The sequence below is a fragment of the Kogia breviceps genome, chromosome 2 (genome assembly GCF_026419965.1).
Source record: "Kogia breviceps isolate mKogBre1 chromosome 2, mKogBre1 haplotype 1, whole genome shotgun sequence".
In the NCBI taxonomy this organism is placed as follows: domain Eukaryota; kingdom Metazoa; phylum Chordata; class Mammalia; order Artiodactyla; family Physeteridae; genus Kogia; species Kogia breviceps.
In genome coordinates this window covers 198,728,060-198,751,743 of record NC_081311.1, presented here as the reverse complement: position 1 = coordinate 198,751,743, position 23,684 = coordinate 198,728,060, and the positions used below count along the sequence as shown (strand labels likewise).

At 53.2% G+C, this 23,684-nt stretch overlaps 1 protein-coding gene across 4 annotated transcripts in view; it reads right to left on the bottom strand.

The window, feature by feature from the left end:
* MLPH (melanophilin) overlaps positions 1-23,684 on the bottom strand; it is a 45,160-nt gene that overhangs the window by 19,681 nt on the left and 1,795 nt on the right. For 3 of the 4 annotated variants that reach the window (XM_067027220.1, XM_067027223.1, XM_067027224.1), the window contains exons 2-7: positions 18,730-18,863; positions 6,258-6,476; positions 6,057-6,169; positions 2,746-2,849; positions 1,286-1,405; positions 69-288 (exon numbers count right to left, since the gene is read on the bottom strand). In XM_067027220.1, coding sequence (XP_066883321.1) covers positions 69-288; positions 1,286-1,405; positions 2,746-2,849; positions 6,057-6,169; positions 6,258-6,476; positions 18,730-18,839 — 886 coding nt within the window. In that variant the 5' untranslated portion in view covers positions 18,840-18,863. The remainder of the gene's footprint in view (positions 1-68; positions 289-1,285; positions 1,406-2,745; positions 2,850-6,056; positions 6,170-6,257; positions 6,477-18,729; positions 18,864-23,684) is intronic. The other variant, XM_067027222.1, reaches the window with a different exon arrangement.

Below are 23,684 nucleotides of genomic sequence, written 5' to 3'. Positions count from 1 at the left end.
GGCAGGGTGCCAGCGACCCTCTCCTCCATGCAGAGCCCGCGCGGAAGACGGTGGCCAAGGGCACCTACCTGGTGTCGCAGGGGTCCCCGGGGCCGTCGTGCAAGACTCTCCCGGCAGGCAGAGCTCAGCGAGGGCGTCTGGTCCGGCAGGCGAGAGGCTGGCCGTCTGCCCTTCTGGACAGGGGTGGCACCCAGAGGTCCTGGCATCAGCCTCGTCCAGGACCACGGGCTCCTGGGAGGGGGTCTCCTCTGTGCAGGGCTCATCTGTGAGGGCCTGAGCACACGGGGCCTGTTGGCAGGTTTTACTAGGAAAGGGCGGCTCCTTGGAACGTGGGTCTTTCCAGTCCAGGTCTTGAGGGTGTCCAGGCATCATCCGACCGACCGAACACTGGACACCCATCCTCTCTGCCCCTTGAGACTCAATTCCCTTTTGTTTCAAAGGGCTCCGGACTTGCCGCTGGAGCAGCACCCGTGGCCCAGAGACCTTTTGGGTGCTGGCTCCCAGCTCCCTGCCCTGCTGCGCCCCCGCCCGCAGGCGTCTGTAGATCAGTCCCAGAAGACCGATCCCGGCCCCAGCTCTGGGCTGGCGCCATTCGAGCCCGGGCACTGAGATGTCAGGGCTCCAGCCGAGGGGGTCCTCGCTCAGGGGCCCGTGCCCCAGCTGCCTGTGCTGCGTGTGACGGTCCTGTGTGTGCGGGGCTCAGCCTCCAGTCCCTTTGGAAAGGGACCCTGTGAGGATCACCCCTTGTCCAGGTGAGGCGAGGGGACGGAGCCTCACGCAGCTCCCCAGGCCAAGGGCACACAGCTTAGGCACCGAGAGACTGCCTGGCCGGCCCTCCTGGGCGGCCCCGTGCATGCCGTGCATGCCGGGGTAATTCTTAACAGCGGCCTAGTCCGCCTACAAGACTATCCGAGTTGGGGCAATGAAGCAGAGGACCCCACTAATCAGACGCAGCGGGCACTCCAGGGCGGTGCTGCTTCTCTGCCCTCGCTCCTGAGTCGACCGGGTTCTGCCTTCACTGGGGCACAGGCACCCGCCCCGAACGCCCCAGGGCCCTGACTCATTTGCCCCGCCCCCCGCTTCTCCGAGCAGCCGACCCCGTCTCTCCAGGGACCGGAGGGGGAGACGCTTCTCTGCCCCCCGCCCCAGCTGTCCTCCTGCCTGCCACGCCCCCACGGCCACCAGGCTGTTCCCCAGAACGCTGACCCCACACCCGGGGCCTGAAAACCTGTCGCCCAGGTTATCCCGGGATGGCTGGGGGCAGCAGAAAAGAGAGCCCACTGACCTGCAGGTTGTCCGCGGCCACTGAGGCCAAGGACAGGCTTGGGGGGTGGCCGCAGGACGGAGCGGAGTCGTCAGAGTCTGCCTCGAAGTCCAAGCCGCGCACGGGGAGGACGCGCTTTTTCTGAGCAGGAAGGGACGCGGGAAAGAGGAGGAGACGGGGGGTGAGACTGACTGTGAGGGCCACGTGCCCTCACCTCGGGCAGCGGGGGGGCATCTCCAGGGGCGCAGCCACCTTCTGAGGTGGCCCCCCCATCCATCACAGGCTCGGCATCGCCAGCGCCTCTTCGAAGACCAGAAGGCATCACCCGCTCAGCCCCCGACGGGCACACGGCTGCTCAGAGGTGCCGAGGACACAGTCCCAGGAGTGCTGCCCCGGGGGGCCGGCAGGCTTCTCGGGGCTGATGGGTGCTTCTCACCCCTCACCCCTTAGCGAATGAGGGGTGCCCAGCGTGGGGAAGCAGAGGAGGGAGGGGAGCTCCAGAGAGCTCCACCATCTTTAGATGCAAGAGCAGAGTCTATTCCAGATCCTTCCCTCATAATGGTTTCCGTCCTTTAAACGTACTGTGTAGGGAATATTCAACACTGGATAGTATTCGCTGAGCTTAGTAAACGGGACATACAAAATATTCTCATAAAAAGATGCCTACGGTCCCCAGGGACCAGCCACGCAGACCAGCCGGGTATGGTTCTCAGAGACCCTGTCACTCTCCGAGGGTCTCCAGCCAATGTCACCGCCCATCCCGCCGCTCACCTCCCTCCTGCTCCCCTTCTGGCAACCTGCCCAGAAACCCCAGGGATTACTTTGCTTGTCTTTATCACCAAAAATAAGTTAAAGAATCAGTGAAAGCAGAAGCAGACACCAATAAAAAACAAGGCTCGGGCTTCCCTGGTGGCGCAGTGGTTGAGAGTCCGCCTGCCGATGCAGGGGACGCGGGTTCGTGTCCCGGTCCGGGAGGATCCCACGTGCCGCGGAGCCGGCTGGGCCCGTGAGCCGTGGCCGCTGGGCCTGCGCGTCCGGAGCCTGTGCTCCACGACGGGAGAGGCCACATCGGTGAGAGGCCCGCGTACTGCAAAAACCACCCCCAAAAAAACCAAGGCTCATGGTTGGCTATAAACAAAAGCAAGGAAGTTCACAGAGGAAAGCCGGAGGGGGTTTGCTTCCCTGAAAGGTGCAAAGGCCGTTTCCGGGGGACACCAGTGCCCTCGCGACCACGTGCCCTGAGGACGCTGGCCGGATGTTCAGGCAGGCCTCTCTGCAGGCCCCGCTCCCCTGCAGCGTGCTCTGGGGTTTCCTATGGTGAGGCCCGCGCCGAGCGCACACTGCTGCTTGGTGCCCGGTGGTCTCAGGGGCTGCGGGGCCTGGCGCTCCTGTCCCGCGGAGTGACCGGGAGCCTGAGATTTTCAGGGAATCAGAACCCGAGCCTCCAGCATCAGGGAGGGCGGGGCTGGGGGAAGACTTACTTTGCTTTCAACGGGCTGGGCCTGGGCCACCGTGTCCTGTTCTCTGTCCTCATCTGTGTGCTCGCTGGCTCCACTTCTCCCCCCGGGGCCTGGCTCAGGCCCACCTGCAACAGACGCTCGCATGACTCCAGCAGGAGACCGACCATCCGTCCATCCATCCACCCACCCCCTCCATCTGCTGGGACGCAACCAGACGAGGCCCTCTGCTGGCCTCCCAAAGACCTATCTGAGCATCAGTTGGAGCTGGTCTGAATCACAGCAGAAAACGAATCCTCTGAGTAAATTTCACCAAGGGTCACCTTCACTGGCCGCTTCCTAAGCAGTCTGAAGACACCGCAGTGTGTGGGCGAAGCAGGCCTGGAGCTAAGTCACCTTTTCCCAAACTAACCTCTTCACTTTCAGTCTCATTTCACTTGCTTCTCAGCCGCGGGCCTCCCTCCCCTCCCTCTCTGCCCCCCAGGACGCCTTCTTCACCTGAGCCCCCGGGCCCGGCCCCCAACCCCCAGCACAGCCTTTCTTCCCTCTTTTCCCCCAGTCACGCTGGCCTGGCCGGTGTTCTGTTCCCTCAGGCCACTACAAAAGAGTGATGAGGTGCATTCTGGGGTTTTAGTCTGGAAGCCCCACGGATCATCCACCTTCCTCAGGGGCCAGGGGCACCCCGGCATCCTTGTGAGCACAGAGGACTTACTGCTGACGTCAGGTGAGCTCTGCTCTCGGTCAGGTAAACCTATAACCGAAGAAGAGCTCTCAGCAAAGACCCCGGTGGCCCTCACCAGCTACACCCCTGCGTTAGGCCCTGCCTGGACCAGCTTTCGAAACATGAACTTGAATCACTTCTTCTTTTTTACGTATGACTACTTCTTTTTAAAGGTACAACTTTCCCGATTTTGTGCCCTTTCTTGCTGTGCTGTATTCACAGGTGCCAGCAGGGAGAATGCAGCCCCTGGGCCGTCACCCCACCTGAGACCCGCCTCACCGGGTCCGGAGCAGCGGCTGGAATCCGACTTTTGGTTGCCCCCCAGTGCCACCTCCTGGTCCTCGGTGGTGACAGTTCTGAAACTGGCCGCTTCTGGGTGGCACTGGCTCCCAGCTCTGGACCCTGGCTGGGCCCCAGAAGCCCCGTGACCTTTTACCTAATGCAGATCCCCGAGCCCCCCCCCCACCCCCCCAGTCCCTAAAAATCAGAGCCTCCGGTGGCCGGGCCCAGGCCCTCAGGGTTGTGATGTGGCTTGTGGTTTCCCACCGTGAACGGTGCCTTCGGCGCTGAGATTCTCAAGACGCTTCACGGTGTGGCTTCCCGTGCTACCTGTGGGTCCCACACCTGAGCCCCGCGGCGACGGTGAAACCACGCTCCTGCCGCAGGAAGATCCCTTGGCTGGCTCCCGGCCGGGCGGGCACGGGGCCGTGGCTGCACGCGGCTGTGGGATTTACTGATAGGCTCCAACCGAGACAGAAATATCGGCCAGGAAGCGGCAGCCTGGCGAGAAGGTGCGGAAAACTCCCCAAGAATAGGGTGACGGCGCCCCCCACCCCACCGTGCCACCAGGACACTCCTAGTGATGCCAGGTGTCTCAGCACGGTTTCAGGAGAGCCACTTTTACTCTTAAAAACGTCCTGGTCTCGATGATTTATCATATGCCCCCTGCACCCCCGGCCCAAGGAAGCCCCCTATAGCCCTGTGGTCTGTTGCTCCAGGTGCCAAAAGCCATCACAGGTGAGGATGCCTCTCGGTGGTCTGTCCTAAACTCAACAGTGTGCTAGGATCGCTCAGAAACACCTGTGCCAGGCCCAGTGAGTGTGCAAATGCCCCGAGGGTGGCTATGCCTACCTCCTGCATCTGCCTATCAACGTGGGGCTTTAAGGGGCACAAGACACAGGTAAGGCGCCTCTCCAGAAGGCCTGGGGGAGACGCCCAGGCTGGGGCACGGTGAGGACATCCCCAATCCCAGAAGCACCGCCTCTGCTCGGGACGTGCAGGAGCTCCAGACCCCAGGGCATTCTCCTCGGTGCCCCAGATGGAGACGGTCAAGACACCGAGCCCCCAGATACCGGCCTGACAGGCCGTCACAGCCCGAAGGCCTGGCCAGGTGTTGGCAGAGTCTGGGACTCAGGTGACAGGGACAAGGCAAGAGCTTCCCGAAAACACCGCTCAGTTCTCTCCATTCAAGTTCAGGAGGCACTTCTTTTCTTTTTGTTAAAATTTTTTTTGTGGTACGCGGGCCTCTCACTGTTGTGGCCTCTCCCGTTGCAGAGCACAGGCTCCGGACGCGCAGGCTCAGCGGCCACGGCTCACGGGCCCAGCCGCTCCGCGGCACGTGGGATCTTCCCGGACCGGGGCACGAACCCGTGTCCCCTGCACTGGCAGGTGGATTCTTAACCACTGCGCCACCAGGGAAGCCCCAGGTTGACTTTCTAAGAAGCTGCCAAGCTGTTGTCAGTGGCTGCACCATTCTGCCTTCTCAGCATGGACGGCCTATGTCCCAGCTTGCGTCCTCACCCTGAGTGACCGACCATCCTGCTTTGCCAGGACCTAGGGGTTTCCTGGGAGAGGGGACTTTCAGTGAAAGTCCTGGGAAAAAAAGTCCTGGGAAACCAGCATAGTTTGTCACCCTGTCTGCACTTGGTATTGTCAGTGTTTTTTATTTTAGCCATTGTAATATGTGAGCAGTTAGTATTTCATTATGGGCTTAATTTGCATTTCCCTGAGAGCCAATGATGTTGAGCATCTGTTCACGTGCTATTTGCCATCCATGTGTCCTCTGTGGGCAAGTGTCTGTTGAAGTCTATTCTCGAGCTTTTTCTTATTGGTTTTTTTTTTTTTTTTTTTTTTTTTTTTTGCGGTACGTGGGCCTCTCACTGTTGTGGCCTCTCCCATTGCGGAGCACAGGCTCCGGACGCGCAGGCTCAGCGGCCACGGCTCACGGGCCCAGCCGCTCCACGGCACGTGGGATCTTCCCGGACCGGGGCACGAACCCGTGTCCCCTGCATCGGCAGGCGGACTCTCAACCATTGCGCCACCAGGGAAGCCCCAGGAGGCACTTCTAAGCTCAGGCAACCTCACATCTGTCCCCTGATATCTCCCTCTACCCAAATGGCTTCAAGGCGGGCGACACACTTTTAGCGTAAGAACACCGTCTGGACCTCAAGTTCTTCATGGAATAAATACTCGGATTCGAAATATTAAAACAAACGACTGAGCTACAACCCATCTCTTTAGGTCTTGATGATCATCAGACTCACGAGGAATGTTTGCTGAAAAGGCAGAGTCTAGGCCCCGTACTGGATGCCCAGGGAGGAGGCTCACTCCTTACCTGCTCCTTGCAGCCGCCCGCAGAGGGACTGCGCTACCTGGGCACCCCCGGAGCGCTTGAAGCGGGCTCTCACATGCCCGTAGTACCACTCCAGGGAGCCCCTCTTCACCAGCCTGCAGAGACACAGAGCTCAGGCCCGGGCGGCACACACCCCCGTGCCTGCCGCCAGCAGGGCCGCTTGATCTCCAGGTCCCGGCTCACCTGGCCAGGTGGCAGGGGCCGCAGAGCCAGCCCTGCTCCTCCGGGGTATGGCCGCAGCCTTTGCAGGTGAAGAGGCCGCAGTCCAGGCATTGCCTCTTGGGGGTCTCGAGGAACCGGAAGGGCCGCAGGCAGCAGGCGCAGTGGGTGTTGCTCAGGTGCGCCGTGTCCGAAAGCAGCTCTCTCTTGGAGTTTTCCTTCTTAATCTTGCCTTTCAAACCCCTTAATCAGAAACAAGAAAATATTGGATGCCTCGTTTTTGCAACAGGCTTTAAATTCAAGGGCGTGCACACACACACAAACACACACACACACACACACACAGACTCTCAGATGCAGAAAACAGTGACCCAAAGTCAGGCAGCACCAGGACTTTCTTTCATTGCCAAAGGGCTGCGAACCATACAGGTTCAGACTCACAGGAGGGAGCGGGCCCGCAACTGCCCGCACCACCTCACGTACCTCAGTGTAGTGGGAAGAGGGTGCACAGAGGTCCCGGGCCCCAGGCTGGTTCCCCAGCTCTGACCCCGAACCCGGAGCTTTTCCGATGCAGAGCCCAGAGCCTGGAGACTGTATAGCTGGATGAGTGTGGACCCGTGGCCACTAGCACCCAGTGTCCAAGCTCCGTCGGACCAGACGGGGTTGGCGGCTCTAGGAAACCAGGAGGGATGGGGCCCGGTGAGGTCCTGGGGGGTGCAGCTTGGTTGGGCCACACAGTTATCTCGAGCCACTCTGTGGCCCAGTTTAATTGTTTAGCAGGAGGTTAGAGAAGAGAGAAAAATCCAAGAGGTTCCTGGGCCGGTCAGAGCAGCAGCAGGAAGAGCCACAGGACGCCTCATTCAGACGGCGGGCCAGGCCGACGCTCTCCTCTGTGAGGCCCAGGTCAGCCACGCCTGCTCTGCCACCCTGGCCTGAGTCAATGGCCCTGAGCTGAGGATGACACCAGGTAAGTGGAGGTCAGGTCGGCACCCTACAGTAAGAGTTGAGAAGCTGAATCCACGTGGCCAAGAAAAAAAGCCCAGTGGTGGCAGGAAACTAGGAAGAATACTGCCATCCACTGATTCCAGGCTAGGTAAAGCTGCATTGACAAGGCAGAGAAAGTGTCTTCCTTAAACAGCAGAGCACCCGCGGGGCCAGGTGGAAAGGGCCCAGTGCCCTCCACGTCCACTCCTGATGTATCTGCTTCATCAGAAAACCTCAAGGCCACCCCTTGGCTGGGCAGGGCCTTGTCCGGCTTCTCTGCCAGCACGGGTCCCCCATTCTCCATCCAGGTAGAGCCGGACCCCCCGGGAAGAAAGATGAGAACGTGTAGAGGGTACACTGCATCCCAGGATGTGAAGTCCTCTTAAATAAGAGCCCGCGAGAGTCCTGGGGTGGTGGCTGGAAACTTTCAGGTGTTGAATTTGGGGGAACAGATAATGATACTCTGCTTCAGATTCCTTTTTGGTGAATATGTTTATTTGTAATATATATTATTTAAAAAAAATTTTACTTTTTAATTTAAATTTTTAAAAATTAAAAAAATTTTTACTGGGGTATTGTTGATGTACGATGTTGTGTTAGTTTCTGCTGTACAACACAGTGAATCTGTTATGCATATATCCACTCTTTCTTGGATTCTTTTACCATATAGGTCATATATGGTACATATATAGGTATATATAGGTCATACAGAGTACTGAGTAGAGTTCCCTGTGCTATACAGTAGGTCCTTATTAGTTATCTATTTTATATGTAGTAGTGTGTATATGTCAATCACAATCCTCCAAATTATCCCCACTACCTCCCCCCAGTAACCGTAAGTTTGTTTTCTACATCTGTGACTCTGCTTCAGATTCCTTAAAACATAATTTCTCTTCTTCACAGCTGGAAAACAGGAGGGAGGGAAGAGGGGACCCCGTATTGGTCCAGCAGAGTAACACCAGATGCCTGCCAACCAGAGGGCACATCAACGGACCTGGAGGATCGTGAGGGGCCAGAGCCATCCATATACCCTGCTTATCGCAATCACAGGGTCGACCAGATGTCCCTGCGCTACAGGCACGTACAAGTTCAGGTCACCTTCAGGAACAAAAGATGCCCTGAATGTGATTTACTACACAGTAATAGTAAACAGAGGAAGACTTGAAACTAGTCTGCTTGGTGTGCTGAGTGGGCATTAAGAGAGAGGGGCAGGAGGTAAGAAGAAGCCAGACCGAGCTGGAAAGACCACAGGCTATGTTCACTGAGGTGGAGAAGACTGGGCTGAAGTGAATGTGGAAAGGAACTGAGGTTGGCAATGGGGAGGGAAACGGGCAGAACATCAAGTCCAGGGATTCAGAACAGTGGTCCTCAAGGTGTGCTCCAGGGACCTACAGGGGTACCTGAGACCCTCTGACAGGGTCCACAAGGTCAAAACTCTTCTCATAGTAACAGTAAGGTAATATTTGTCTTTTTTGCTCTTTGACCCCCGCACTGGTGGTGCAAAAGCTATGGTGGGTGAAAGTTCTGGGGCCTCAGCACAGATCAAGCCAGAGGTACAGAGTGTACCAGCAGTCAATCTGCCAGAAAAGAAAAGAAAGGAAAGCGTGTCTTGATGAAGTGCGTCTCTGATTAAAAGTGTGTCAAGTGACAGTATTTGTTGCCACTGACAAAACCCAAGCTTTCAAGCTCAAAGACTTTTGGAAAACTTGTCTCTGCTGACTTGAGCCTGACAGTTTTCATCACTGAGATGTTTCTGATAAGATCAGCAGTGATGTGATTTTTTGGGTTCTGTATAATGAAACGTGTTGACATTTGGAAAGTCTGCATAGGTGTCACAAAATCACAGGTGGATAGAAGACTGACTTCAAGTGCAAGATGGACCAATGGATTTTAATGTATCAGGAAAGGTAAAGTTCATTGACATGGTTTCAGATTCCACATTATAACTTCCTTTAAGAAACTACCAGGGCTTCCCTGGTGGCGCAGTGGTTGAGAATCCGCCTGCCGATGCAGGAGACACGGGTTTGTGCCCTGGTCCGGGAAGATCCCACATGCCGCGGAGCAACTGAGCCCGTGAGCCATGGCCGCTGAGCCTGTGCGTCCGGAGCCTGTGCTCCGCAACGGGAGAGGCCACAACAGTGAGAGGCCCGCATACCGCAAAAAAAAAAAAAAGAAACTACCAGTCATAGGGTTTGCATGTATTATCAAAACAATGTCCATAATTATGTGAAAAAGCTACTAAAACACTCCTGCTTATTCCTACTACATATCTGTGTGAGGCTAGATTTTCTTCCAACACCTCAGACAAAACAACATATTACAACACATAGAATGCAGAAGAAATATCAGAATTCAGCTATCTCTGATTATGCCAGACATTAAAGGGATTTTCAAAAAAATACAGAACAATGCCATTTTCCTCACTCATGTTTCTATTTTGGAAAAAAAGTTATTTTTCATAAAAATTTTATTATGTTGTAAGGTGTTTATTGTTGTTTTAAATAAATGAATGACTATTTTTAAAATGCCCAGTTTTAATTTTTGATGGGATAAATATTGACATCTACAACCCAGCTAGACAAAAGCTCCTGGGGTTCTCAGTAATTTAAGAATATAAAGAGTCCCTCAGACCAAAATGTTTGAGAACTGCTGATTTGGAGGCCACACATTTACTCTCCTAGAATGCAAAGAAAAGGGCTGAGGAGACAGAAATGCAGAGAGAAGATGATGGCCAAGGCAGAGAAGGGCAAACACCTGGCAGGTAATAAGGCACACTTTGGAGATATTGTGGGTTCAGTTCCAGACCACGGCAACAAAATGAATATTGCAATAAAGGGAGTCGCAGGAATTTCCTGGTTCCTCGGGGCAAATAAAAGTTACGTTTATACGATACTGAAGTCTATTAAGTGTGCAATAGCATTATGTTTGAAAAAATAATGCACATACCTTAATTAAAATATTTTCTTGTTAAAAATTGCTAACCTTCTTCTGAGTCGTATTCTTTTTGTGGGTGGAGGGTCCTGCCTGTGTCGGTGGCTGCTGACTGATCAGGGTGGTGGGTGTGGAAGGCTAGGGAGGCTGAGGTGATTCCCTAAAATAAGACAACAGTGAAGTTTGCTGCATGGACTCTTCGTTTCATGAACAATTTCTCTGTAGCACGCAATGCTGTTTGATAGCAATTTACCGATAGTAGAACTTCTTTCAAAATTGGAGTCAACTCTCTCAAATCCTGTTGCTGTTATCAACTCAGTTTATGGAATATTCTAAATCCTTTGTTATCATTTCAACAATCTTCACACCATCTTCACCAGGAGTAGATCCATCTCAAGGAACCACTTTCTTTGCTCATCCATGAGAAGCAGCTCCTCATCTGTTCAAGTTGTATCATGAGATTGCAGCAATTCGGTCGCATCTGGAGCCCCACTTCTAATTCTAGTTTTCTCACTGTGTCCACCACATCTGCAGTTACTTCCTCCACTGGAGTTTTGAGCCCCTCAAAGTCATCCATGAGAGTTGGAATCAACTTCTTACACACTTCTGTGAACGCTGATACTTGGACCTCTTCCCATGAATCATGGATGTTCTTCATGGCATCTAGAATGACAAATCCTTTCCAAGATGTTTTCAGTTTACTTTTCCCAGATTCATCAGAGGAATCACTGTCTCTGGCAGCTATGGCCTCATGAAAGGCATTTCTTAAAGAATAAGACTTAGGGGCTTCCCTGGTGGCGCAGAGGTTGAGGGTCCGCCTGCCGATGAAGGGGACGCGGGTTCGTGCCCTGGTCCGGGAAGATCCCACATGCCGCGGACTGGCTGGGCCCGTGAGCCATGGCCGCTGAGCCTGCGCGTCCGGAGCCTGTGCTCCGCAACGGGAGAGGCCACGACAGTGAGAGGCCCGCGTACCGCAAAAAAAAAAAAAAAAAAAAAAGAATAAGACTTAGAAGTCAAAATTACTCCTCAATCCATGGGCTGCAGAATGGATGTGTCTTAGCAGCATGGAAACAATACTAATCTCACTGTCCATCTCCATCAGAGCTCTTGGGTGACCAGGTACATTGTCGATGAGCAGTATTCTTTTGAAAGGAATCTTTTTCTGAGCAGTAGGTCTCATCAGTGAGCTTAAAATATTCAGTAAACCATATTGTAAACAGATGTGCTGTCATCCAGGCTTTGTTGTTCCATTTATAGAGCACAGGAAGAGTAGATTTAGCATAGTTCTTCAGGGCCCTGGGGTTTTCAAAATGGTCAATGAGCCCTGGCTTCAACTTAAAGTCACCAGCTGCATTAGCCCCTAACAAGAGAGTCAGCCTGACTTTTGAAGCTTTGAAGCCAGGTATTGACTTCTCCTCTCAAGCTATGGCAGTCCTAGATGGCACCCCAAATCAAGGTATTGGTGGGACTGGGATTCTTCCTGGAGGCTCAGGGGGAAGGTCTGTGCCCTTGCTTTCCCAGCTTCTAGAGGGCAACTGTTATTCACTGGCTCACGGCCCCTTCCTCCATCTCAGAGCCAGCAATGGCGGGTTGAGTCCTTCTCACCATGAATCACTCTTATGTTGACCTGTGTACCCCCTCCTTCCACCTGTCAGGCCCCTTGTGGCCACACTGGCCCACCTGGATAACCCAGGACTGTCTCCCCATGCTGAGGCCCTGACTGGCACCCTTAATTGCATCTTCAATCTTAATTCCCCTTTGCCAGGTAGCCCAGTATACTCACAGATTCGGGGGATTAGGACATGGGCATCTTTAGGGGCTCATTATTCTGCCATGGTTCTGAGGGGAAAATGTGTGAGCAGAGATCTCACTCCCAGCTGAGAGATTCCCAAATATAAAATCCGCACCCCCCACCATGCCATTCCTGAGAAAACAACATGAAGATGTGCTCCAGAGGACTGAAAATCGAATCTCAAGTATGACCCTTAAAAATGAGGGTGAAAGGACCAATGAGTCACAGAATTGAGACAAAAGTATTAAAAGTACATCAACCAAACTAAAGTGTCAGAGAGAACTGCTGAAAGAGGACAAACATAATGTAATAAGAACTGAAGAGCAGTTACATGATCTAAGGTCCTGATTATATAAGTATCAGGACTTACGATGAGGGAAATAGACACTTGCTAAAGTTCTTTGAGGTCTTCTGAAGAGAATGAGCAAATGATGATAAAAGGGATAAAAAGGAAATATGTGGTGATGTGTGAACGACAGCCCGCTGAGAGGGAGGCTCACAGGAATCTCATAAGTGATCTCAGACCAAAATTAATCTCTAGGTTGTGCTGGCAGCTGACTTCCTGTTTCAGCCCCTGTGTTTTCAACCCTGGAGTTGCCTGTCTGTGGTGCCAGGTGGCCCAGCAAAGGGTGACCTCAAATTCCTTATTATTATTTATTTTTAAAGCAAGTCATGGTTTGCAAGCCATGTGTCACACCAGGAGCTCTTTCGTGGGTAATCTCAGGCATTCAGCTCTGTTTGCAAATCCACATCACCACCTGTTTGCCTTTCTGGGGAAGGTCCGCAGCCCTAATATTTGACTTGTGGGCTGTGCCCTTGAAAACAGGCTGTTCTATTTAGGTAAACTTGGGTCCTCACCCAGCGACATGAGTCACCCTTGCATTCTCATTTATCCCTTTCCTATGTAAACTTTGGGATTTTTGTGTTTTTCTAATTTGGAAAACTTCTTTATCTTTCTGATTTTAAGACACTCGTTAGAGATCAGAGATATGAATCACTGCAATTTCTGTTAAAACTGTTTCTTCTAATTTTTTAAAAATTAAACATTTTCCTTTAAAATTCAGATGTACATATTTAGTCAACACTTATCAGTATTTTGTGTTGTCTACCTGTGTTGTCATATGTAGGCTTTTCCACTCCAAGATTATGTACATATTTACCTATATTTTCTTCCAGTAATTTTCAGTTTCATGTTTTACATTTTTAATATATCTGTTATAAATCTAACTGAGGTCAAACTCCCTCCCCCAGCCCTGCGCTCATGGTCAACTATTCCAACACTTAGCTTTAACTAATTCTTCCCTTTCTTACTGATATGAAATGTTACCGTTGTACTAGATATCGTTATACATACTTGGTTGCATTTTAGGACTTTCATGTTGTTTCATTGATTATCTGTATCTGTGAAAGGCGTAGCTGCCACAACAGACCAGTGGAACATGAGGCAGATGTAAGGATGTGCAGCCCTTGAGTGTGGGCTGTCTTTTCAACTAAAGGGAGCAAGATGTGCCAGAGTTTAGCAGGGTGTCAGAGACAAAGGAAAGGCTTTCTGTGTTTGTTTGTTTGTTTGTTCTTGCTTTTGTTTTTTTGTTCCAATATGGCGATTGATCCTCCCGACATTCCAAGTAGGAGCTAGAGGGCAGAGAGGGAGTAACCGAGGCAGCTCCATGCTCCAGGAGCTGGGAGCAGACAGGAAAGGCCCAGAGCACAAGTAAGGGCCAGGAGAGGGAACACAGGGTGGGCATGAACACAGGTAAGGATGGGGGCAGGATGGGGGAAGGTTACACCTGGTGGCCTTGAGCTTTCTGTGAGGAACTGGGTGAGCTCACTGCGACGGTGACCAGGGTCTGGAGGAGAGCGAAGGCTTGAGGAATTGCCTAAGAATTTTTGTGCATCTTTGGGTGTTGGATTCTCCAGAGTGTAGCATTGTGTTGATGGGAAGCCAGGTATAACATCACACCACGTACAGTAAACACCCCACTCCCCAGTCCCTGGTCACCCATGCTGACTTCAGGGAGAGACTTATATCTGCCTGGGGCTAAAGGCCAGATGGCCTCCCCCTTCCTTCTCCTCGAATTCCCGAAATAGCCTGTGAGAAAAGCCGTCTGGAAGCTCCACAAGGCACCTGCCGCTCAGCAGCTAGACCCCCAGGGACATCCTCCCGGTCAGTGCAGAGGGTAGCTGTCCACACGGTCTGCCCACAGCCCCGGTCCCTGGAACAAGCGTGTTCTGTCTGAAATGTCCCGTCAGGAGGCTCACGGGGAAGATGGCACCAAGATGCTCCAGCCTTTGCCCTTCACCACCGGGTGGCCTCCATCTTCCCCATGGGGCTGTGAGAAGTCCTCTGCACAGGGCAGGAGGTCAGGCCTGGCCGAGGGGTCAGAGGCTTTCGTGTCATGGAGATGGTCTACTGGGCATGCGGGCATTAGTGCTGGGGACCTGGGCCAGCTCACTGGCCAGCGGAAGCCAACGAGATGCTGGTCCTACCCCACAGGAGAAGGGGCCGGAGCCCTCACCCAGGCCCCATCCCAGCATCCTTTACAGGGTAATGCTCCCACATGGGGAGAAAAACTGAGGAGCAATCCATCAAACAAACATTTCCGTTAACTTTGTAAACACTAAAGGAAACGTATTCCTTTTTTTGTTTGATTGTTTCCTAATTGGTATATTTGGTGAATTGGCTGTTTAGCAAATCGCCTCTCCGGTAAATGTGCTGCTGGTGAACTGACCTTGAGCCCACACACTATGCCACTTGGCGTGTATTCAGGACAGGAAAGTTCTTTCCAAGTAATGCGTGTGTTTGTTTCTCGGTTTCTCGGTTCCCCCCCATTACCTTTGTTCTGTCAACGACCTCGGTAGGTGTTTTGAGCTGGGCCATCCATTTGGCATCTTTCAGAGTGTGTCAAAGACATCAAAAACTCATCTGATTGCTATACATCTGAAACTAACACAACCTTGTAAAACACAGACCTACGAGAGCATGGCCTTGAGGACATGGGGGGGGGGGAAGGGTAAGCTGTGACAAAGTGAGAGAGCGGCATGGACATCTACACACTACCAGACGTAAAATAGCTAGCTAGTGGGAAGCAGCCGCATAGCACAGGGAGATCAGCTCTGTGCTTTGTGACCACCTAGAGGGGTGGGATAGGGAGGGTGGGAGGGAGGGAGATGCAAGAGGGAAGAGATATGGGAACATATGTATATGTATAACTGATTCACTTTGTTGTAAAGCAGAAACGAACACACCATTTTAAAGCAGTTGTACTCCAATAAAGATGTTAAAAAAAAACCCTTGTAAATCAACTATATCTCAATAAAAATAAAAAAAAAAAAAACCCAAAACTCATCTGAATGACCCCTGAGCAGCTCAGTTTGTTAAGATCACCCACTTAGTGGTCACCTGAGGGCCAGTTTCTCCATCCAGCCCATTGTTGATTCATAGATTAGAGAATCAGGAACTGGGAGAAAATATGAGGACTCCAAGGAATCGTGGAGAAACCCAGACGTGTGTCAGAGAATGGGATATTGTGGTTGCAGGCAATGGACGATTAATGGTGAAACTGGTGAAATGCACAGATTAACACTGAGAGGAGACTGGGAAGAAGGAGGGTTATTCTTTTTAAGCCGTCTGCAGTTTCATTGTAGACTGCTGGTATTTTAGCCAAACTGCTCTGCAGAACCAATCTCCGTGACCAGAACCCAAATGTCTTTATTCGGAGCTTGTTTCTGCCACGCCCTTCCTAAGTCTCAGCACCACCCGGGCAGAACTTGATCCCACACCCCGCGTGTTCTGGCCTCAGAACCACACGCGTGGGCCCTGCTCCCAGGGGTCACGGGGACCCTGGCAATAAGGCTTGTCACAGGCACAGGCGGCTTCACCTCTTGTTGCACAGTTAACCAATGCCACAGTGAGCAAGAGACAAAAACATCGAAAAATAAAACCCACAGAATACCCTTCACTAAGCCGCCGCTGTTTACGCGACTCTTTTTCCCAAGTGTGTCACCAGGGGCCTGTGTCTGCCCAGGAAGCACCAATCCAGGGAGGGCTACTGCGGCTCCAGCATCCTTGCCTTGACTCTGATGTGGATTCTCTGAACCACCACCTCTCCGTACTAGAGCGCTTCCAGGGACCCTGTCCTGCGCTATTGTAGTTAATAAGCTCACCATCTAATCGCACACGGAAGGCCAAGAAGACGCAGCACAGCGGCCCGTCTGAAGGCCGCCGGAGCAGAAGACCTCAGGCACTTCCGAACAAGGACATCACCCTGACTGTGACCGACTGGCCGGGGACCTGACGTGCCCTGTAGGCCCCCCAGAAGTGGAGGCAACACAGTCCGGATCCTTACGAGACTTCCTTTCCCAGCAGCAACTGCAGGTTACCTGGGCGTGTCTCCCTTTTACAGTGTGAAATGACTAGAGGAACACGGAAAATAAAGAGGAAGGGTGTCAGGAGGGCATCCCCCGTAGACAAGAAAGATAGGAATTCCTGCAAAACCACCTGGGCTCTGCCTGGACGGAGGGAGGGGCTGACCCACTCAAGGGTCTCCCTGGAGGGCTGGGTTCCCCTCCCCTCTGATTGACCTGCGATTCTATATAATGTATCGAATGGGACGGTCTAAGCTGTCGTTGAAAATAAAAGTACATCAACTACACTTCAGTTAAGAATAAAATAAAATAAAAAAATAAAAGTGACAACAGCTGGGCTGCCTGGAGAGGCTGTGATCCCCAGATCAAAGGCCAGGTGGGCTCTGTCGCCGAGAGCGTGTGGCCCTGGGCCCTGGGTGCAGCCTCCAGGCCACGGCTGAAGCAGAGGGAGGGGACGAGGGGCAGGGCGGGCCCAATCAGCACGTGGACGCTGGCCAAGGTCAGCTCTGGGCCCCCGTCCTGGGGTCGCGGGGGGGCTGAGTCAGGGCCCTAGACCCCAGTGGGGAGAAAGCGCCTTCATAATGAAAACCCAGGGCAGAGCGGAGGGTGGAGGGCTCCCCAGAGAGGCGGCAGGAAGCCTCGCGGTGCTGGTCCAGGCGCCTCTCCGCCACCCAGAGAGGCGCTGCGTCCACTGAACTTGCTTCGCTTAACGGTTTGCCGGTGTGTGTGGACCCTGCTCTGTGTCGGGACCCAGAGGCTCCACCGCTGCTCCTCCAAGGTGGTCTCCTCCAGGCCCACGGCTTGAAATACTGGGGCAGCTACATAATGATTCCTCTATACCCCAGAAACGTTATACATCCCGGTTCTCAGAACCTGGGACTGTGTCACCTTACAGGGCCAGAGGCACTCTGCAGGTGCGATTAAGTTAAGGGCTGTGAGACGGTGGTGGGATTAGCTGGCTGGGCTCAGCACGATCATGAGATCCTTCTAAGCAAAACAGGAGGGCAGGAGAGTCAGAGAGATGCGAGAATGGGAGCAGAGGTCAGAAAGACAGAGACTGGAAGACGTCAGGCTGACGGCCTCGAAGAGGCAGGAGGGGCAGGAGGCCAAGGAGCACAGGTGCCTCGAGACGCTGGAAGAGGCAAGGGAGCCTCCAGAAGGCAGGCAGCCCCGCCCACACCTCGACTGGTGGACTCCAGAGTCACGAGGGATTTGTGTGCTTTAAGCCACTAAGTCTGGAGTGACTGTAGCAGCCGCAGCATCTGCAGGTGAATGCGCCCGCATTCCTGTCTCTGCTGGGTTCCAGCCCCGTGGGGGGGCCTTCCCTGTCCACTTGGTGTCTAACAGGCAAGTCAGTGTCAACAGGTCTGCCCCGTGTCCTGGTTCCCTCCCACACCTGCTCCACCGTCCCCTTCCCCAGGTGAGGTGACGACCCCTCCACGCCCCAGTTACTCAGACCACGGCTCTGCAGTGACCCTGACCTTGACGCCTCCTCCTATGCTCCACACGCCACATCCACCCCGTGGCAAACTTGCAGGTACCCCCCTTCAAAACTCATCTGACCACCTCTCCGTACCCCACCGCGCAGTGGGCCTGCAGAGCAGAAGCCGGTCTTGTTACTCCCCTGCCCGAAGGCCTGCAGCCACGCGGGGGAGGCCCAAGTCCCGCCCGGGTCCTCGGCCCCCCGACGGCCTGCTTCCCATCACGGCTCTGACCTCCTCTCAGTGCTCTGCCGCCAGGAGCCTTTCAGGCATTTCCCTGGCTACCTCCCCACCGTGAGTCTTTACTCAATGTCTCCTTCGCAGTAGGCCCACCAACCCACAAAAGTCTCTAGGACAACAGGGAGCCCAGGGGACAGCTAAACCTTGGAGGTCTGGTGGAGGAATATGCAAAGGCAGAGGGGGAGTCAGTAACGCCTAAGTAACGCGGGGGGGGGGGTTAGCTCAGCCCACAGGGAGAGGTGCAAAATGGCGCTGGGGCCTCCATGCTGAGAATGAGGTGCCCCCAACACTGCTGGAATCAGCCTTTGTCTTAAATGCTTTTGCTCCCAGCTTCTGGGTGTTTCAGGCCAGCATCTCGACTTTCCCTATTCATCACCTTTAGCTCTTTTATTCGTGCAATGCCGTGCCCTAAGCATCACCCCACTTAGGAGAGAATGTCACCCTGGGGTTGGATCAAGTTGAACTACAACTATTCAGGGACTATCTGGCTCTCAGGAGGAAAGTCAGACCTCCTCGTTTTAATTAGGAAGAAACTTAACTAAAGTTTCTTAAGGCCAGAAAGCAGAACGTTTCCCGGCGCCCGGCTTCCGGCCAGTGTCCTGTACCCGAGCTCCTGCTGTCTGCCCACCAGAGGGCCGCAAGGTGACAGCGCATCCGGAGGCCGCCAGGGCTGCACTGCAGGGGCCCAGCCGCACACACTCACTCTAGTCTCTCCTCTTCTTTCCTGCGAAGGTCAAAGTCCCGTTGAACCACTTCCCAGACGTGCCTGGCCTCTTCATCCGTGAGCGCGGAAAGATCCAGTTTTTTCCCCATCTCTGCTTCTCGTCAGGGTCACACCTGGAATAACACAGGACCACAGCGTTCAGCCCAGGAAGCCCGCGTGCAGATGCCAGCCAACTCACAAAGAAGAGGCAACACAGAAAGTGCTCATTTCCCAGCAGCTGGAACCTGGGTTAAATGGTTTCAGAAAACGGGCAAATGGGTGTCTGGAAACGTGTGCAGTCGAAATAAATGAACCCACGTGTACAATCCCCATACCCCAGGAGTCAGACTTCAGATGACGTCATGTCCCTTTTGAGGACACTGAAGACCGCAACCAATGCCAAGAGGACAAAGGAAGGAAAATCCAAACGTCAAAAACCAAGAGGAGGAGAGCTTTACCACCTCGCTCGCTACGCAGAGTGTCCTCTGCGGACCGGCGGCATCTCCCAGAGCCTGTGAGACACGCAGACTCCCAGGCCCTGCCGCAGCCCCCACGACTCAGCATCTGCCTCCTAACAAGATCTTCTGATGACACCTCCACCCGTCTCTCCCTCCCCCATCACGCCTGTCCCTTGAGCATTTCTCCACACCTCCTAACAGCTGGTGACATCACATATCGTGACGACGGCGACTTCTCTCTGGCACGTGGGGGTGCTTTTCGGTGCCCCCACCTCTCTGGTCTCTGTCAGGCCACACAGGGGCCCCTTGGCCAGAGGCTGCGGCCACTACACCCAGTCCGGCTCTGCCCTGGGGGAAGACTCTGTTTGGGTGACAGGTTCCCTGTGGGTAACCAAGAGTTCAAGAACCTCTGTGTGGCTTCAGCGAGTCTTCACTGAAGGCCGAAATCTGCTTTTTAGGAACATCAGAGAAGGGATCCAATCTGTCAGCTCTCGCTGGGAAACCCTAACGCCACTCGAAAGACCCAATTTTGCTTCTGAATTCTGGGGAAACGTCTCCCTTTCACCAGGACCGACCAGCCGAAAGTACTCTCGGCAGAAATGTGAACACAACTTGCTCTGTGTTAGAAAACTGCTTTGCCGTACAAGAGGTTCATTACGAAAAGTGACGTTTTCTGGGCAACACCCGATACCAGCTCAAATGGAAATGTCCACAGAGCTCCCACGGCTGTCAGCTAAACTGTTTCCTGGCGTGTGCCTTAATATCGGTGCAAAATAATTTCTTAATTATTTTGCACCGACCCCTCGGTATTTCCATCCTCAAGCACCGTGCTGACTGTGAACGATGCATTAGGAGGATGACCCGATGTGCCAGAATCACCGAAACTCTTTTCATTACAGTTGACTTCAGAGTTTGGACATGAAAACATTAAACCAAGACTGATTCCTGATGCTCCTCTCGAGCACACAGTTTCTGTTTTTTAAAAAAAACTGGAACAAAAAGTCATTTGATGGATGACTGGCGTTGACTCATTTTTGGCTTTCACCATTGTTGAAAAACATTCTACCATAAGAAGCCCATTCACTGACATTCTCTTTCCAGAGCACGTGAAAAGCCGTGACCGTCAGCTGAGCAGTTAGCTCTCTCTCCTCTCCTGAAGGAAAAGTCACAATTCCAGGCCTTATTTCAAGAAACTAAAATTGTGAGGTGTGAGGAAGAAAAGCAAAACACAAGGAAACGAGTATATCTTTCTTGTCACGCAAGCTTAACCGTCTTAGAGCGCGTCAGTGACCGATAAGGGCTGGATGGAAAGGTCACTAGGAGTCAGAACTGCCACCCGGAGGCGTCACACCCACAGGATCCCCCCACCCCAGCCCCCTCTCAAGTCTGCTCCTTCTGTTTGACGTGTCTTTCTAAAAAGGACGGTACTCGGTTTCCCAGCTCAGATAGCAAAGGCCACTGAGGCCTGGGAACGGGCACGCACTGGACCAGGGAGGGTCCGGGCACCTCTGGCGAGGCGGGTGCCTGCCAGGTTCAGGTGGGGAAGAGGCCCAGCCTGGCTGCCTGCTGCCTGGAGCGATGCCGGGCAGCAACCTCCTGAGATGTGAACAGGGGAGACCAGCACGCAAAGGGAAGCAGACGGCCTCCCACGCTTCAAGGGGACCATGGCACCATGGCTTAGCGCCATTTCGGGGGTTCCAGGAATGACCCTGAATTGTTGAGGAAGGTGATATGTGTTCATGATGCTCTGTTTAATGAAGCCAGGAATGATGCAATGCAGACTTTGAAAAACAAGCATCCCACACAGCTAAACCAAGAGCAGACTGTTGGTACTTCAGGGATTAGACATTATCTGAAAAATTTTACTCTGGTGCCTTTTTTATTTTATTTTTTTGCGGTACATGGGCCTCTCACTGTCGCGGCCCCTCCCATTGCGGAGCACAGGCTCAGCGGCCATGGCTCACGGGCCCAGCCGCTCCGCGGCACGTGGGATCTTCCCGGACCGGGGCACGAACCCGTGTCCCCTGCATCGGCAGGCGGACTCTCAACCGCTGCGCCACCAGGGAAGCCCCACCTATTTTTATTTTATTTATTTATTTAACATCTTTATTGGAGTATAATTACTTTGCAATGCTGTGTTAGTTTCTGCTGTATAACAGACTGAATCAGCTATATGTATACATATATCCCCATATCCCCTCCCTCCTGCATCTCCCTCCCACCCCTCTAGGTGGTCGGTCACAAAGCCACCGAGCTGACCTCCCTGTGCTACACGGCTGCTTCCCACTAGCTATTTTACATTTGGTAGTGTATATATGTCCATGCCACTCTCTCACTTGGTCCCAGCTTACCCTTCCCCCTCCCCGTGTCCTCAAGTCCATTCTCTACATCTGCGTCTTTATTCCTGTCCTGCCCCTAGATTCTTCAGAACCTTTTTTTCCTTAGATTCCATATATATGCGTTAGCATATGGTATTTGTTTTTCTCTTTCTGACTTACTTCACTCTGTATGACAGTCTCTAGGTCCATCCACCTCACTACAAATAACTCAGTTTCTTTTTATGGCTGAGTAATATTCCATTGTATATACGTACCACATCATCTTTATCCATTCATCTGTCGGTGGACACTTAGGTTGCTTCCATGTCCTGGCTATTGTAAACAGAGCTGCAATGAACATTGTGGTACCTGACCATTTTTGAACTATGGTTTTCTCAGGGTATATGTGGTGCCTATTTTTAGCTCTGGCCCAGCTTCTGGGCGAGTAGGAGGTGCAGGGAGGGGGGGAGGGAGAGTGACTCCAAATTTCAGACACATCCCACATGTAGGATGCTGTGCCACGCAGTAGGGACGCGATGCTTCCGAGGGAAGCATGTTCTCAGGACAGCCTGGGGTCAGGAGCCTGGCTCCCGACACGGGTCCACGACACGGGTGATCCACGACACGGGTCTTTATCTACTGTGAGCAAACCTTCCCTTGTTGTGAATTCATGATGTGCAGAAGCTTAAAGCTATTTAGTTATTTAAAGATTTTTTGATGTGGACTATTTTTAAAGTCTTTATTGAATTTGCTACAACATTGCTTCTGTTTTATGTTCTGTGTTTTTGGCTCCGAGGCATGTGGGATCTCAGTTCCCCAACCAGAGATTGAACCCGCACCCCTCGCATTGGAAGGTGAAGCCTTAACCACTGGATTGCCAGGGAGGTCCCAGCTTTTTATTAATTTATGTTTTTTTGTTGTTGGTGGTGGTGGTGGTGGTGGTGACGGGTGGTGGGGGGATGGTTTAAAGCTTTTAAAAAACTATCTTTAGAAAATAACCTGAAGTCGAATGGAAAATATGTTTGATTTCAGTATTCAAAATGTATAAACCAAAAGTCACTGGCACTCGAGGAGTGTGTTGCTAGCACCGCTCCTGGCTTGCGTCAGGCTGATGGGGGAACTTGGGGTGCGGTGGAAGGGCAGCCCCTCTGCCAGGCACGGCCATGCTGAGGGATCCGCCTGGGTTCACGGAAGGGACACAGCCTTTCGGCCACAATCAGCTCTGTCCTCACTCCCCACTCTGCGTGCTCACCAAGACCCTGATCTCCACCCGGTGTCCCTCCAACCACAACAGCCAAGGGAGAACATGGCAGCAGGGGACATGCTGGACCCACGGAGGGGCCCGGGCTCTGCCCTGCCCTAGCCTGGGGGAACCTCCCAGGGCGTCCCTGCTGGGGAGGGTAGAGCCCGCCAGGCTCCACCCGCCCCTGGCTCCACTTCTGTGGAGATAACGCCTAAGTCTTGAGCTTCCTGAACAAAACACTTTCAATTTGCGCCTGGTCCACAGCTCACATTGAACCACATTTTTAATCTCTGAGACTGTTAGCCCTCCCCCATGCTTCAAAGCTATAAGGGCGAAAAGAGAACGTGACCCCAAGGTTAATGAGTTGGTAAGAGACACAACAGGTTTTACCAAGTGGCTATCCTGAACCCAGACCACCGCATTTCAATGGTGGGTCACCTTTATCTGTTAAAGATTTGAGTTCATATTTTGGCCACATTGAAGGGAGATCTGGGCGGGGATCCCTCCTATACAGAACTCGGGCTGGCGGCCCCCTGAGCCTGGGAGCCACGGCAGTTCTGAGTAGTCACCATCACCTGAGCGGATAGACTTTGCAGCAAGTCCAAGTTCCTCTTCAACGCCCAACAAACAATGGCAGGAATGCTGTGTGACTCAGAATCAGGTGGGCAACTCTTGCTGATAAAGAGGCAGGCACATTCCGGAGGGAAGGCCCAGGTGCCAGCCGTGGGGCTTCTGGGCTACCTCTTTGCGGCTGCTTCCCAAAGCTGGCCCGTGTGGTCACTTCTGCAGGCAGGGCCTGCTGCCCCCTGGCAGCAACCTAACCCCCAAACCTCATCAGCTGCAAAATGAGCACCTTCCCCCCACCCCCTGCAGGTGCCCTGACATCACTCCAGCAGCAACGGCCCTGCAGCTTGCCTCCCGCCTGCCCGTTCTCTC